This window comes from Pleurodeles waltl, chromosome 3_1 (genome assembly GCF_031143425.1).
Source record: "Pleurodeles waltl isolate 20211129_DDA chromosome 3_1, aPleWal1.hap1.20221129, whole genome shotgun sequence".
Lineage (NCBI taxonomy): Eukaryota > Metazoa > Chordata > Amphibia > Caudata > Salamandridae > Pleurodeles > Pleurodeles waltl.
In genome coordinates this window covers 418,185,634-418,199,587 of record NC_090440.1, presented here as the reverse complement: position 1 = coordinate 418,199,587, position 13,954 = coordinate 418,185,634, and the positions used below count along the sequence as shown (strand labels likewise).

Genomic DNA, 13,954 nt, shown 5'->3' with positions numbered 1-13,954 from the left:
TTCCCTGGGCTGGCGGGCGGTCTTTTGGAGACCGCCCGCCAGCCCAGGGAAAAACTCATAATACCCTCCGCGGTCTTCTGACCGCGGAGCGGTAAAATGGAGGGCGGAATTCTGGCGGGCGGCCTCCGCCGCCCGCCAGAATCAGAATCACCCCCTAAGTCCGAACGTAAAAAGTTGACCGGGACTTCCCAGCCATCGTATCCGAGAAGGGCTCCACGGACGTCGGATCAAGATCCAGGTTTACCCCGTCGAAGGATTTTCATCTCGAAAAACGACTAAGTCCGAAGGTAGAAATCACCACCGAGGAAACCCACATCGCGTATCCGGACAAGGGCTCCAGGAGGTCGGATTCAACTGGCAGGTTCGTCCCGGTGAAGAAAAACTTCAAAATAAAGACTAAGTCAGAAGGTAACTTTTTAACCGAGGCCTCCCGCGACTTGTAGCCGAGCAGGGCTCCATCGCGGTCGGCCTGAAACTTTGACTTTGTCCCGGTCCTGGTGCAACCAGATGACCCGATTGGCGCTTTTTGTTTCTAAGCGCTAGAAAAATATTAATACTTTAAAAATTCATATCTCCGGTTCCCCTGAACCAATTTTATTCGTTTTTGAACTATTTTTATAAATTGGTTTTGGATTTTTAAACTGTTTCCTGTGTTTTATTTAATTATTGTTTTGTGATATTTGAATGCTTTACACACTGTCTCCTAAATTAAGCCTTGACGCTCGTTGCCAAGCTACCAAGGGTTGAGCTGGGATTAATTTACTGAGACCTAACTGTACCTAGGTGGAGGTTAGTGGCTTGTTGCTAGGTGTAGGTACCTACCTGCCCTTACCAATAACCCATTTTCCAACAAGTTGCATAGTGAGCAAGGGAACCACATCTTGGCATACTCTTGACAACTTAAAGAGTTACATCAAACACTCGAAAGGTGATTTGATGGTGCTTGCAAAAGGGCTAACCACTGGCAGTCACTTGTGTAGCATTCCAATTCATCAACCTGACTGAAAAGCCCCAGCCAGGGCAAAACTTGTCTTGGATTGGTTGGTTTCATATCCAGAGAAGACCTGGCTTGGCAGGTGGGGTGGACTGTTCCTAGTGGAGCAAGGTCCAGACTGATTTGCATGCAGCTGGGGCTAATCTGAAGTGGCATAGTTGCCCAAAGAATGATGGGTTGAAATACTACCCTGACGGATTGTCAGTGGCAAGACTCGTCCTATCACCTTTTATGCATTTGAGATATGACTTTAAACATGTCAGCTAGGAACATTATCTTTCCTACCTTAAAGGACCGTATACTCTTTAATTGTTTGATATCAGCTTCTTCTCTCCATGTGTATTTATTTACTTGCCTGAGTTGCAATTAAACGTATATCAGAGAATTAGTTCCTTTTTCAAATGGTCATTCAGATGGAAACCTCTTTACTTAGTACCACCAAACACATCCACATTATTTTACACTAACAGTGTCCTTTAGTTAAAAATAATTTTAGTGATTTGGCATTCCCGTTTTGTAGATTTTCAATAAAGGTATAGTGCTAAGGCACCACTAGTAAGTAATGCAAAACAATCAAGTTGGGAGAGGTCATAAAGCAACACAGCTAGATAGTGATGAACATTCAGGAATGGTGTGAGATTGTAGGAACTCATGCCCACTTTAAGAAATTCTTGAAATTCAATAAAAAAAAAAAGATTTTATTGCATTTCTTAAAGGGTACAACATATCAACACAGTTACCATCACATCAGTCTGAAGGTACAATTATCCCAAAAATTTAATAAGTGAGCCACATGGCAATACATTACAAACAACATTGGATCAAAAATCCCCCAGATTCATTTACAGGCTGCCTGCCCTGCAGTATAATGTAATTTAGTCAAAACATAAAACAGCGGGGATATACAGCTCAGTAGTATTATTCAATATCAGCAATGGTAACCAACTAAAAAGAGATTTGAAAAAAACAGAAATAGAAATGAGAGAAGGGGAGGAGGGGAAAGAGGAAGAGGGGTCCGCACAGCATTAGCACCACCCCTAGAAGGGTATGGTGTGATTTTGTCCCCTCAAGGAGCGTTATCGTCTATTTATGTCTGATACCTTGCATCAGCGGCTACTTAAACCCCTACGGCTGGGACGTGGGAAAGGATCACAAGGGAGTCCATATGTCACGTGGCTGGGAGTTAGATGGCATCAATGACCAGTGAGTTGTTAGTTGTTCCTGACAGTACGCCGCATCTCTCAACTACACCTTACAGCAGGGTATCTGTTTCTTCCCGCAGCACATCGCCACTCTATGCTTGGCCAGCGCCAACAGAAGCCCCACTAGTTTCCTGTGGTCGGGGGCACTTCCCTTACATACCCTATGAAAACAATCTTGGGATACTGCAGCAGTGTGAGCCCGACCATTTCCTCAAGCGCATCTAGCACCTCCATCCAGTATCCCTGCAGCGCCCCACATCTCCACGCCAGGTGCAGAAAATCCACCTCCGGCGCCAGGCATCTCTCGCATCTATCATCCATCCCAATGCCCATCCTCATGAGGCGTCTTGGTGTATAGTACAAGGGGTGCAGGAAGTTAAAATGTATTAGGCGCAATCTTTAGTTGGGGGAAAGCTCTCGAGTATGCGCACAGCAGTATCTCCATACATCGTCCGGAATGGCCTCATTCAAGTCCACTTTCCAATGTGCTCGTCTTGGGTGCGACCTGGGCCACAGTCATCTGCATGCAGAGATATAGACCTGTGATGGGTCTACTTGGAGACAATGATTTGTACACCAGATCCAGCGCCGGGCACACCAGGGGCGCCTCGGGGAAGCAGTGGTATCTGGCCTGAAAAACGCCTTGATTCTTAAGTAAGTTAGGTGATTTAGCGCAGTATCTAGCGTCTCACCAAGCGTGGTTTCTGGGGATATGAACAAACCTTCCAGGAACCAAGACCCCAAGGTAACCATATTTAGATCGCGTAGGTATTCACATAACTGCCTTTCCTCCGGTATCAGCAGGTTCATGATGTCACGCATTGGTGTCGAGGGCGCTAAGGCCTCTCTAACCCCTTCATGCTTCAGGAGTGCCCCCCAAGCCTGCGCCGTGCATGCAACATTGTCAACTACTCTCGACCTGAGCCTGAGTTGTCCATAAATTACTTTAGAGAGCCTACAGGGCAGATTGAATTGTGTTCTGGAGTCAGAAGTGGTAAATATTTTGTAGTGTGCAGTCAAAAAATGCGCAAAATGGGCTTTGGGACAGTCATAGTAAAGTTTCAGATCTGGGGTCGCCAATCAGCCTAGCTCAAACGGAAGCGTCAGTATTTCCCATGAGATTCTGGGCTGCCGATCCGCACAGGCCAGAGCTATGAGTGAAGATCTAAGCCGTTTCAAGAAGGTGGATGTGAGGACAAGGGAAATGTTAACAAACAGGTAGAGAAATTTAGTCAAAATTACCATCTTGGCTATGGCTATGCGGCCAGTCAACGAGAGTCGAAGGGAGCGCAGAGCGCCACTTTATCCTCCAACCACATGATGGCCTTACCATATCTGGCCGACCGTAACTCAACCACGTCCCTGCTAAGCCATATGCCCAGGTAATGCAGCGGACCATCAGCCCAGCCCAAGGGATGTCTGGAACAGTACTGCACGTTTGCAGACGACAAAGGTAAAAGAACTGACTTGAACCAGTTGATCGTAATCCCAGAAATCCGGCCAAAGCATATTATCTCGTCTACCAATATATCAAGCTGGAGCTGTGGGTCCCATATATATAGTGCAACATCATCCGTGTACATGGAGACCAATATTGGGCATTGTCTAAACGCCAGTCCCCTATGGTTATGATGTTGTCTCAATCGTGCTGCCAGTGGCTCCATCACCACCGAAAATACCAGCAGCGAGAGGGGGCATCCTTGCCGAGTACCTCTAGCTATCAACAAAAGTTCAGAAATTGTCCAATTAATTTTCAGTCTAGCAGTGGGAGAAGACTATAGTAAGTGGATAAATTGAATGAATCTAGGACTCAGACCCACCCTGGCCAAAAGAGCGAACATATACGGCCATGTAAGAGAATAAAACGCCTTTGGTAAAGTCCAGGAACACAGCCGCCGTGCGGTCTTCAGGAGTGATCATTGGGGACACCACAAAAAAGGTACGGAGGTTATACAAGGTCGAACAACTAGGCACAAACCCAGATTGGTCCGGAAGCAGCAAAGACGGGAGCAGTGGTTGCAGTCGAGTCGCAATTAGCTACGCTAGTATCCATTGATAATGGCATATATGAGTTGCCAAAAAACAGATTTTTACCTGGTTTCTATATGGAAATGATGAGGGCCTCACGCCGCGAGGGTGGGAGAACCTCATTCTTGAGAGCCTCCACATACACCTCTAGCAGGTGCGGTGCCAAAAGATCTGCGTATTCCTTATAGAAGGCCGATGTGAGCCCATCCAGCCCAGGGGCCTTGTTTCCTGGCAGACTGCGTATAACCTGCATGACATCTTCAATCTTGAACGGAGTGTCTAAGTACTACCTGTGTGTGCTTTTGGGCCAGAGCAAGCTGATGTCATCAAAGTATTCTGTGTACACCGTAGAATATAGGGAAGAGTAGAAATCAGTCAAGACCAGCCTGACCTCCTCAGTGCCATCATGGTGTACTCCGGCCAAGTCAAGCAGCTCCACAACATAGTTCCCTTGGCTTCCTTACCCAGAAAGCAAACCTCACGAAGTGCCACTTCTTCATATTGTGTCAGCTTCACTCTTATTTCATCCAAAAGGGCACTAGACATATCAGCATACATACATTTCTCCATACTAGCGAGCTGGGCCTCTAGGTCTGCCAATTTGCGATGGATGCTCTAAGCACACCATCACTAACTTGAATGCCTCCCATAAGGTGCCTGCCAAGGACACCGACCCCTGGTTAACTGCAAAGTATTCCACAATAGTGGCTCGGACTCCCTCCCCAAAGGCCTGATCTCTTAACACACCATGCGGCAGCCGCCACGCAAACTAGCGGCGAGGGCCCCCGGGTATTATCAATTCCAATATAACCGAAGAGTGATCGGACAGAGTGCGGGGCATATGTTCAATAGATTCTGTCCAGAGCTCTACATCTCTAGTTCCGAGCAATCTATTAATGCGGGACCAGCTATCATGGACGGTATAAAGGCATGTTCCTTCTCTAACCGCACCATGCTTTACTCTCCATAAATCCACCACAGCACCCTCAGACATAATGAGGGATAAGGCCTTAGCAGCTGCCACAGGTTGCGGACAGGCCCTGCTTTTGCGATCTGCCTCAGATTCCAATCCCACATTAAAATCTCCTCCCCATCACAGGTACCCCGAGCCCAGGGAGTTTACCAGGCACCATACCTCCCCGAAGAAGTCCAGGTCATCAACATTGGGACTGTAAACTGATAACAGATGAAACGGCCTGTCTTGCAATGTACCCTTCAACATAACATAGCGGCCGTTCGGGTCTGTAAGGGCTTTCTTAGTATGCCACTGCAGTCACTTTCTAAGCAGGATGGCTACCCCCTCACATAATTTGAATATACTACTACATGGCTCTCCCCAATCCAGCCAGCCCTCACCCTAAATTTTGTGAAATTAGTCAAGTGAGTTTCTTGAAGCATGCAGATATCTATCACATGGCGCTGGATATAAGCTGATACCAATTTCATTTTACGACCATCATTCAACCCCCGAACATTCCATGTGAAACATCTCACAGGAGTTGCAGTTTTAGGAGCCATCGGGGTGCACATCAAAACTGCTCCTCAACCTCTCCCATCCATACTTGTATTTAATCAGCTTTGGGGAGGTGAACGGTACGGGAAGGAAAGAACAGAGGGAGAACATCAAACTTAGTAGCAAGCAATACACCTGCCGCCCCCCCCACCCACTCAGCCCCCCCAACTGGGACCATCCACCCATCCCACCCCCACCCAGAAACATAACTCACCTCAAAACTACTGCCAACTGATTAGGACAAATCCAACTGGGTGCTGGGACAGCCATCAGACTTCCCACCCAGCATGAGTGGGGTGCAGGACCTGCCAAGAAGTCCAAAGCTCCACGGGATGGCCTACCCCAAAGTGTAGAATGCCTAGGGGCCCGAGAGGCCACGGGGCACAGTCTAGACACACTGATTCTCCTTATGTGCTACTGTTCTCAGTCATTGTCACGTAGGCGATTTCCATTCTCCCCGCCTGCCAGGGTCAATTTTTTTGAGGGGGAATACCTTTCGGGAATTTTGCTGCCTATTTTCTGGATCTGAGAAAAAGTGCAATTTGCCTTATGTTGGACGTGCAACTTAGCTGGGTAAATAAGGGAGTAATTGGCGTCCGTGTGGCTCGGAGTGCGCTTAACTGGAAGAAACACCCTGCGGGCCATCTGCACGCCAGGGGTATAGTCAGGGAAGATGCTGAGTTTGTTGTTGTTATATACAATGGGGCGGCGGTCACGAGCAAGGCAGAGGATCGTGTCTCTATCCCTGTAGTTGAGGAGGCGTGCAATGACAGGACGCGGCGGTGTCCCACGTGACGACCGTGGACCCAGCGACCTGTGCGCCCGCTCCAACACCATCACTGGAGAAAGCTCACACGAGAAGAGCGCAGAAAGCATCGCCTCCACATAGTCCTCCATGCTCCCAATGGCTGTCGATTCTGGAAGGCCTAAGATGTGGATGTTGTTGCATCTATAGCGGGCTTCCAGGTCTTTGTTTTTATTCCGAATGACTTGTAGCACTTGCTCCATTTGAAGAAATCGCTTGTTCTCCCTGCGCCGACCATCTTCCAAGTCCAAAATGCGGGATTCCGTTTGATCAAGAAGGGTATCATGGTCTTCCACCCTATCTTTCAGCCGATCCATGTGATCGGTCAGATGATCTAGCTTAGTATATATGGCCCCCAGGCTGTGCTTGAGGTCCAGAAACATGGCCTTGACTGAGGGCAACTAGCATTCTTCCTCTTGGGGTAATTCGTCCATCAACCTGACAGCTTGCATGCTCTTTTTTTTGCCCTCAAATTACAGCTTCGATTGTTTGTGGTACCCCTTTCCCATCGTGACCCGGGTACACCCCTGGAGGGGGAAGCGGAAGGGGGGCCCTTCGTCCAGACTCAGTATCCCGGTGCCCGGGCCAGCCCCATGCACCCCCAGTCATCGCCACACAAGTCAACCAGGCGTCCCCCGCACTGAAGGCCACCAGCAACACACCGGGCAAGCCACCCGCTCTTCACCCCCTCACACAGCCTGGCCCAGATGCCACAGTCTCACAGTCCCACACCAAGGCTAAGGGATCCCAGCTCTCCATCCAAGGGAGTTCTCCTTCTAGGCCCTCTCCCCACAGCTGACCCATACAAGGCCACACATCCCGGGGGTCAGTCCGATAAGCCTCACAAGTCAGGGCTAGGCACGCCGACAAACACAAGCGGCGGGCCTCGGCCAAGCTGCCAATTGAAGCAGGGCGGCAGGGGCCTGGCAGCCAGCCCCCCGCCCCAGCCTCCACCTCCACTAGCTCAATCCTTGATCCAGCTGTGCACCCACCTGCCAGGCCCGCGATCCGGCCTGCACCATCGGCCCAGCCTCGTAGGTTCCAGCCGCCCGACCAGCACGGGGGATCCAGAGGCATTGCAACCCCGGCCAACCAGTCCGTGCCTTCGACTGGGGGGCAGTTGCCTGCCCCAGATCCTTCCATGACTCCACCGGCCCATGCCAGACTCCGCTCACACCGTTTGTCCCACTCAGCCCGCCGGGTCTCAGCTGCACCAGGCCGATCGGGTCAGCGCCTGGCCCCTACCGCCGAGCTGGCACCTCCTTGCTGGCCCACGCCACTGCAATCGCTGCATACCCAAAGCGTGCTGAAACCAGCACCTCAGTGCAGCCGATCTACGCGGATCTCTGAAGGGTTTATGCCCCTGCCCTGCAGAGCCTCACAAGGTGGCGGCCATTTTACAGGATGGCCAGGTCACGCGCCATAATAAAAAATATTGATATGGTAATCATCTTACTAACTCACAACCCCATCTAAGGTCTTGACAAAGCCTCACCTATGCCAGTCAGTTATACACCTTGACCTCCTCTACCAGAAATGCAAAACAGGGCCTCACACATTTAGTGTGATAAGATATTCCTGAAAACATAGGGCATAGCCACGGTCACTTCAGGAGGTGCAAACAAGTTATACTTCCTGTTCTTTGGCTGGAATCCTAAGGAACGTCTGAGTTTTTGATTAGTTTCTCGAAAGGCAATCAGATCTCTTGACAATGGCATGAGCAATGTATTTTTGCTGGTCTGCTGAAAAGTAAAGTTTCATCCAAAATGAATCAAAACCATTGACAGGCATATGGTGAGAACATAGAAATCTGACCATATATGTCCAAGTCTTTGGAACCTGCAAAGGAACACTGCAAAATTCCTCAGATGCACTCTACCAGCCAGTATGCTACACTTATTGATTCTTTCACCTATCTTCACTGCAAATCCACATCTCTAAATAGAGAGCAAGTACATGACCATGGGGTTACTGCCTAACATCCCTCACACCAACTTTATCTCGGACCATCTACTTTCCATAATTTGCCCCATAACTTGCCTGCTTCACACTAAGCAGGCCATTTCCCTGTACATTTGGCTTGTCACGCCCAACTGTCTATCAGGCAACTGACACTTCACAATAATTCTGCAAATTGCGTCAAATCATCTATGTAGATCCCTGGCTTTACCCACCATACACAAGTGCACTTCCTACAGGGGAAGAAACCTAGGCATAAACCTTTCATCTAGATAACTTCACAGCCAGGTACCTGCACTCTCCTCATCATTGTACCCATAAACCATATTTAAACAAGAAATAGTAATCTGCCCCTCCCCCGCCTACAAGGCCCTAACTTGAATGACTACCTGCAGTTTCCAACTTCAGTTTCATCAATGGTTGTTAGCTGCAAAGCTCCTCACGTAACAGACATCCATCTATTTTAGAAAGCTTACCATATGAACATAATTACATAATCATAACTGTAGTAATTAAACTGAACAGCAACAGGGGTTTTAACGGCCACATCCCCATTGCATATGCTGCATGTGAAACTAACCACAAGCTGAGGAATCGCTGCACTATATTAGACGTTTTGAATGTGTACTTAAACCTTAGGAAATGCAACAAGTACAAGGACCAACTACTTTTCCTAAAAGCAACCATTCTCAACATAAAAACAGAGTCCCCTCAACAACGGCAAGAGCTACCTCTTGTTTCCTTGTTTGCGGAGATTTAAACACCTACCATCCAGAAGACATATGGGAGGCAGCGAGAAGTACAGAGGAGAACATCCCCAGAACTGGGTAGCTCCCTCCCACTTCAGTAGGCGCAAGAAAGAGAGATTATTCAGCAGCCTCCTCACTAAAACACAGCTGAACTTCCTGAATGGCATAAGACAGCCCTGCAGTGCCCACATTTTGGAACAGTAGAAGATCTAGCCTGATCAGCTTTTTTCTTTTCCTCAGAGAAAGTGACAATGACCCTTTAAGTCTTAAGTGCGCCATAATGATCGGGCAGAGAACAGACAAATGCTTTGCTACCCTTATCACCCCTAAAACCAACAGACCTGCAGTAAACTTGAATAGAGAGAACCAGCTGAACAAGGAGACGCCCCTTAAAGCCTGCCCGGAACACTTTGTAGCCTGCACCACAGACAGTGATAAACGTAAGCAACATTAGGAAACAATACCAAACTTTCAAAGGAGCTCTGGTCTGCACCATGGATACCAAGGATCAAAAGCAAGAAACTAGATAAAAGCTGGTATGACAACAAGTACAAAGGAGCAATAAATAAGTTGAAGCAAGCGTATAGTAAGTGGCATGATAAAAAGTGAGAAGAGCTATTGGCATTCTTCCCCATGGGAACAGTCCAGCTTGAAATGCCAAGCCAGGTCCTGTCTGGACTGGAAACAAGCATCCTGGGACAAATTTCACTGTATCACCCCTCATCAGCAGGGTATCTCGAATCCAGTGGTGCAGCGAACAAGGGAACCATGTCTGGCCATACCCTATTCACTTAGGGCACACATAGCAACTAAAATGATGGATGGAGTGTTGAAATTCTTCAAACACTCATCCCCAGTCACTGATCTGAGTTTAATACATTGTTATTTTGCTACTATTTTGCTTTTGTCACCACAGTTGGGACCCAGCCATATGCAAATCAGTCTTGACCTTCCCCCCCATGGAAAAGTCCAGCCTGAAATGCCAAGACAGGCCCTCCCTGGACCAGAAACATGCTTCCACAGAACGGTTTCGGGTATCACCCCTCAGCCAGGCTAGTTTTAATCCAGTGGAGCAGTGAGCAAGGGGCCAATGTCTGGGCATACCCTGGCCACTTAGGGCTCACATAACAACACCACAAAATAAAATGATGGAGTGTTGAAACTTTTCAAACACCCAACCCTTGTCACAGATCTGGGTTTAATCCATTGTTGTTTTACTCACAACGTCACCCCAGTTTGGACTTAGCCATATGCAAATCAGTCTTGGCCCTCCTCCCCATGGGAACAGTCCAGCCCGAGCTGCCAAGCCAGGTGATGATGTACATTAAAACAATGTGTATTTTTACACTAGTTAAATCTAACATATTATTATTATGTTTTTGATGTTGGGGAGTTGAAACAACCAAATGGGATTTATTATAAACACAACTTTGCTTCGCCATGCCATGACCTTTGTTGATTGTTCAAACAGAAGAAGAGAAGGAAACCAACATCAAGTTGTACGGCATAAGGAGCAGCAGACTGGTGCCCACCAAGGGTTTCTGCCAAGAAGCCTAGGAGAGTTTCCCTGCCTTTAGCTCCTCTTGAAAAAGTAACAAATTAATCAAATTAAAGGAAAGTTGCAGGTTCAGTCGCCCTTTTGTGCCAAATGATAAAAGTGCTGAATTAGGCGAATGCAGTGATGGCTGTGATATCTAATGATTATCTTAGCTGAGCCAGTGAACTAGTTGTAGATGTAACAGAGAACAGCAAGCTTTTTCACATATTTATGGGTATATTGCTGGCCTATATTTTAAAAATACAGTCTACTAGACACCAAGAAAACTTTGCAGGCAGAGGCTTACCTGTTTTAAATCAAACTCTGAAGAAAACCTGCGCGTTACTCTTGTAACCAGGTTTGCAAAAGAAAATGATCCCGCACCATGCCTGCAAATTATGAGAAAAAATTTAGATGTTTATAGTAGCTTACGGCTGTGAGTAATAATTCTATAGAGACGTTCCATTCCTTTAAATTGCAGGAATGTCACATCCATTAAACTATTTACATAATGTTTACATATAATGTTTATAAAAAAGATACTTTAAAGTGCCTGTGCTCACAAGGTGCTTTCTGAAACGATGATTTACAATGAAGATACATTATTATGAGACTTAACATAAGCTATATGAGCATATGCCACCAAAACTGAATATTATTTTCCAAACTGCAGGAGACCTGTATTTGTCTGCTGCTGTAATCCTTTGACCTTTCACAACAATAATGAGGACACACAGAACGAAAAATGTGGGTCTCTGATTAAGAAGTCATTTACAGGACAAAGACTGAGGGGCTCATTTACAAGTGGGTGGTGTACCATTTCTGTCTTTCCTGCTTGGTCACCCCAGATTTTTCTCCCTTTTGTGGACCCACTTTTTGCTGGTTTTTGAACTTTGTGCACTTTGGCCCTTCAGTACAGGACTAAAGCTCTTGTGCTCCCCCTTTAAACATGGTTAAATTGGCTTACTCCTGATTAACCTATTTAACTTGCCTATATAGCTCTAGAATATTGCATAGGCAATACCCCAAGGGCCTCGAAGTTAAATGCCACCTGTGTATGCTGTCATCCACAGGACTGGTCTGTGAAACATGGCTACAGACCTATCATGTATACCCTGACTGCAGCAGCCTTATAACCTGAGGTCAAACGTATCAAAACCTCTGTTTCTAGATAACAATAAGTCACCCCTAAGTATACCTTGCCATCCACAAGGTAAGGTGCCTAAGATTTAAAAGAGGAACATGTTTGAAATTAGAATTTGTATGTTTGTCAAGTGATTAGGCCTCCAAAAGTTGTTTTCACATGCAGGGCAGTAGCTAAATCATAGAAAATGTAAAGGTGCAGATTATAATCTTTAATCCGTGACTTTGACAGGAAATGCCTAAAATAGTCATTCATGGACTATTTCATATTTATTAAAAGTCTAATTCGTTGATAAAATTAGGTTTGTATTAAATATTTAGGAGGTGTAGCTTTTAGAAAGCTACCTTTTCCAACCTTGCAACTCCAGGAGGCTATTTTTCATTAGCTCTTCAACAGCTGCCCAGTCAGCATTAAGCCTTAATGAGGTGTGAAAACTTCTCCAGGAGTAGAAACAAGGGCCTGTGTATAGTAGGTGTTTTTCTTCCCCTTGAGAAATACCAGTTAGAGTGGACCCAAGAACTTCATTAACTTGTAAAGAGGCTTACCCCATTTCACAATTTAATATAAGGTGAGACCTGGAGAAGGTAACCCTTTATGCTCCCACGTAGGCTGGCAGACAGAGGAGAGGTCTACTCATTTCCCCAGCCGCAACATTGGGTGAGCACACAGGCTCTGCACACGGAGGAAAGGGCTTCTTCATCTTGAATTTTAAGAGTGAGATGCACTGTTGGATTGTTTGCAGTAGGGCACATAGGAACATTTTACTCATTAGTAAGAAGTGTTCAGGGGTCACTCTACTCACTAGCTAGTGGCAGCCATCAATTTGGCACCCTGAGGAACTCTCCTCAGAACACTTTCTTGTCTTGTGGAAGAACAGAAGAGGACTGGAGCCTGCTTGCTTTAACTTAAGAGGAGACCAGCAAGACTGGACCTGCTTCCTCTTGTACCCAGGAAAAGCATGAGCTACAAGGGTGAGTTGGCTATATTCCTGTGTTGCTACAGGGTCACAAAAACATGCAAAAACAACTTTACTTCATGTGATCAGTTGGACTTGGATTTGATCTCGTTTGGGGCCTCTGCTGAAGTGAGTCTTGGCTCTTAAGTGTTGTGTGCCAGTGTCTGGGAGCCTTAGAAGTGAGCCAGAGGAACTGCTCCAGATACCCTGAAAAGTTAGGACTTAGAACATTTTTGGATTTCCAAGACCTCCAAAACCATCATGCGGACCTTGCTGCAAAGTTGTTCGATTTCAATGCACCTTCCTGTGATGCAGCTTCAGGTTTGCCCTGCTAGAGGATTGAGGTCCAAAAAAAGAGACTAAGGCCCAGATATAAGAAGCTCTAGCTCCACATTAGCATAATTTGTTTTAATGCTAATGTGGCGTTAGGCTTCAAAAATCGATGCACCATATTTACAAAGTGACACATTATGCATGCACCATGCATAATGTATGCAAAGGGGGCGTTCCCCCGCTCAGAGAAGGCGTTTGAAGAGGGCATGCCATTGGTTATAATTGGCCACTATGTACTGTTCAGGGTTAGCGTCAACATTTTGGTGCTAACCCTGAACAGTACATCAATAGCATCAAACATTTTGGCCCTACTGCCCCCTACCCTGCTCCATTGTGCACAGTATTTTAAATATGGCGCACTCATGGTGGCAGTAGGGAGGCGCTAAGGGGTGCAAGAAAAGTGGCACTGCACTGAGTGCAGCACCACTTTTCTTAAATCTGCCCCTAAGTTGGGTGGTAATATATTTGACTAGGACTAACACAGTTGCTGTATCTGACTGAAATCACACCTAGGTCCTCGGCAACCTCTTCCATAGCCTATCATTGGTTCTTAGTGCTCCTTGACGCTGTTTCTACTTTTGTCATTTTATTATATTGTAGTCTCTTTTTCTAATATGGTTTGGGATTTTTGTTGGTTGGTATTTTGATGTTATCACAGTTCTGGTGCTATATAAATAATGTATGCATTGTCCGTAGTTAAGTCTGTTTGCTCTGTGCCATAGCTACCAGGGGGTT

At 46.6% G+C, this 13,954-nt stretch overlaps 1 protein-coding gene across 2 annotated transcripts in view; it reads right to left on the bottom strand.

The window, feature by feature from the left end:
* LOC138284178 (aminopeptidase Ey-like) overlaps positions 1-13,954 on the bottom strand; it is a 534,815-nt gene that overhangs the window by 43,316 nt on the left and 477,545 nt on the right. For both annotated transcript variants that reach the window (XM_069222674.1, XM_069222675.1), the window contains exon 20: positions 11,095-11,176. In XM_069222674.1, the coding sequence (XP_069078775.1) occupies positions 11,095-11,176 (82 nt within the window). The remainder of the gene's footprint in view (positions 1-11,094; positions 11,177-13,954) is intronic.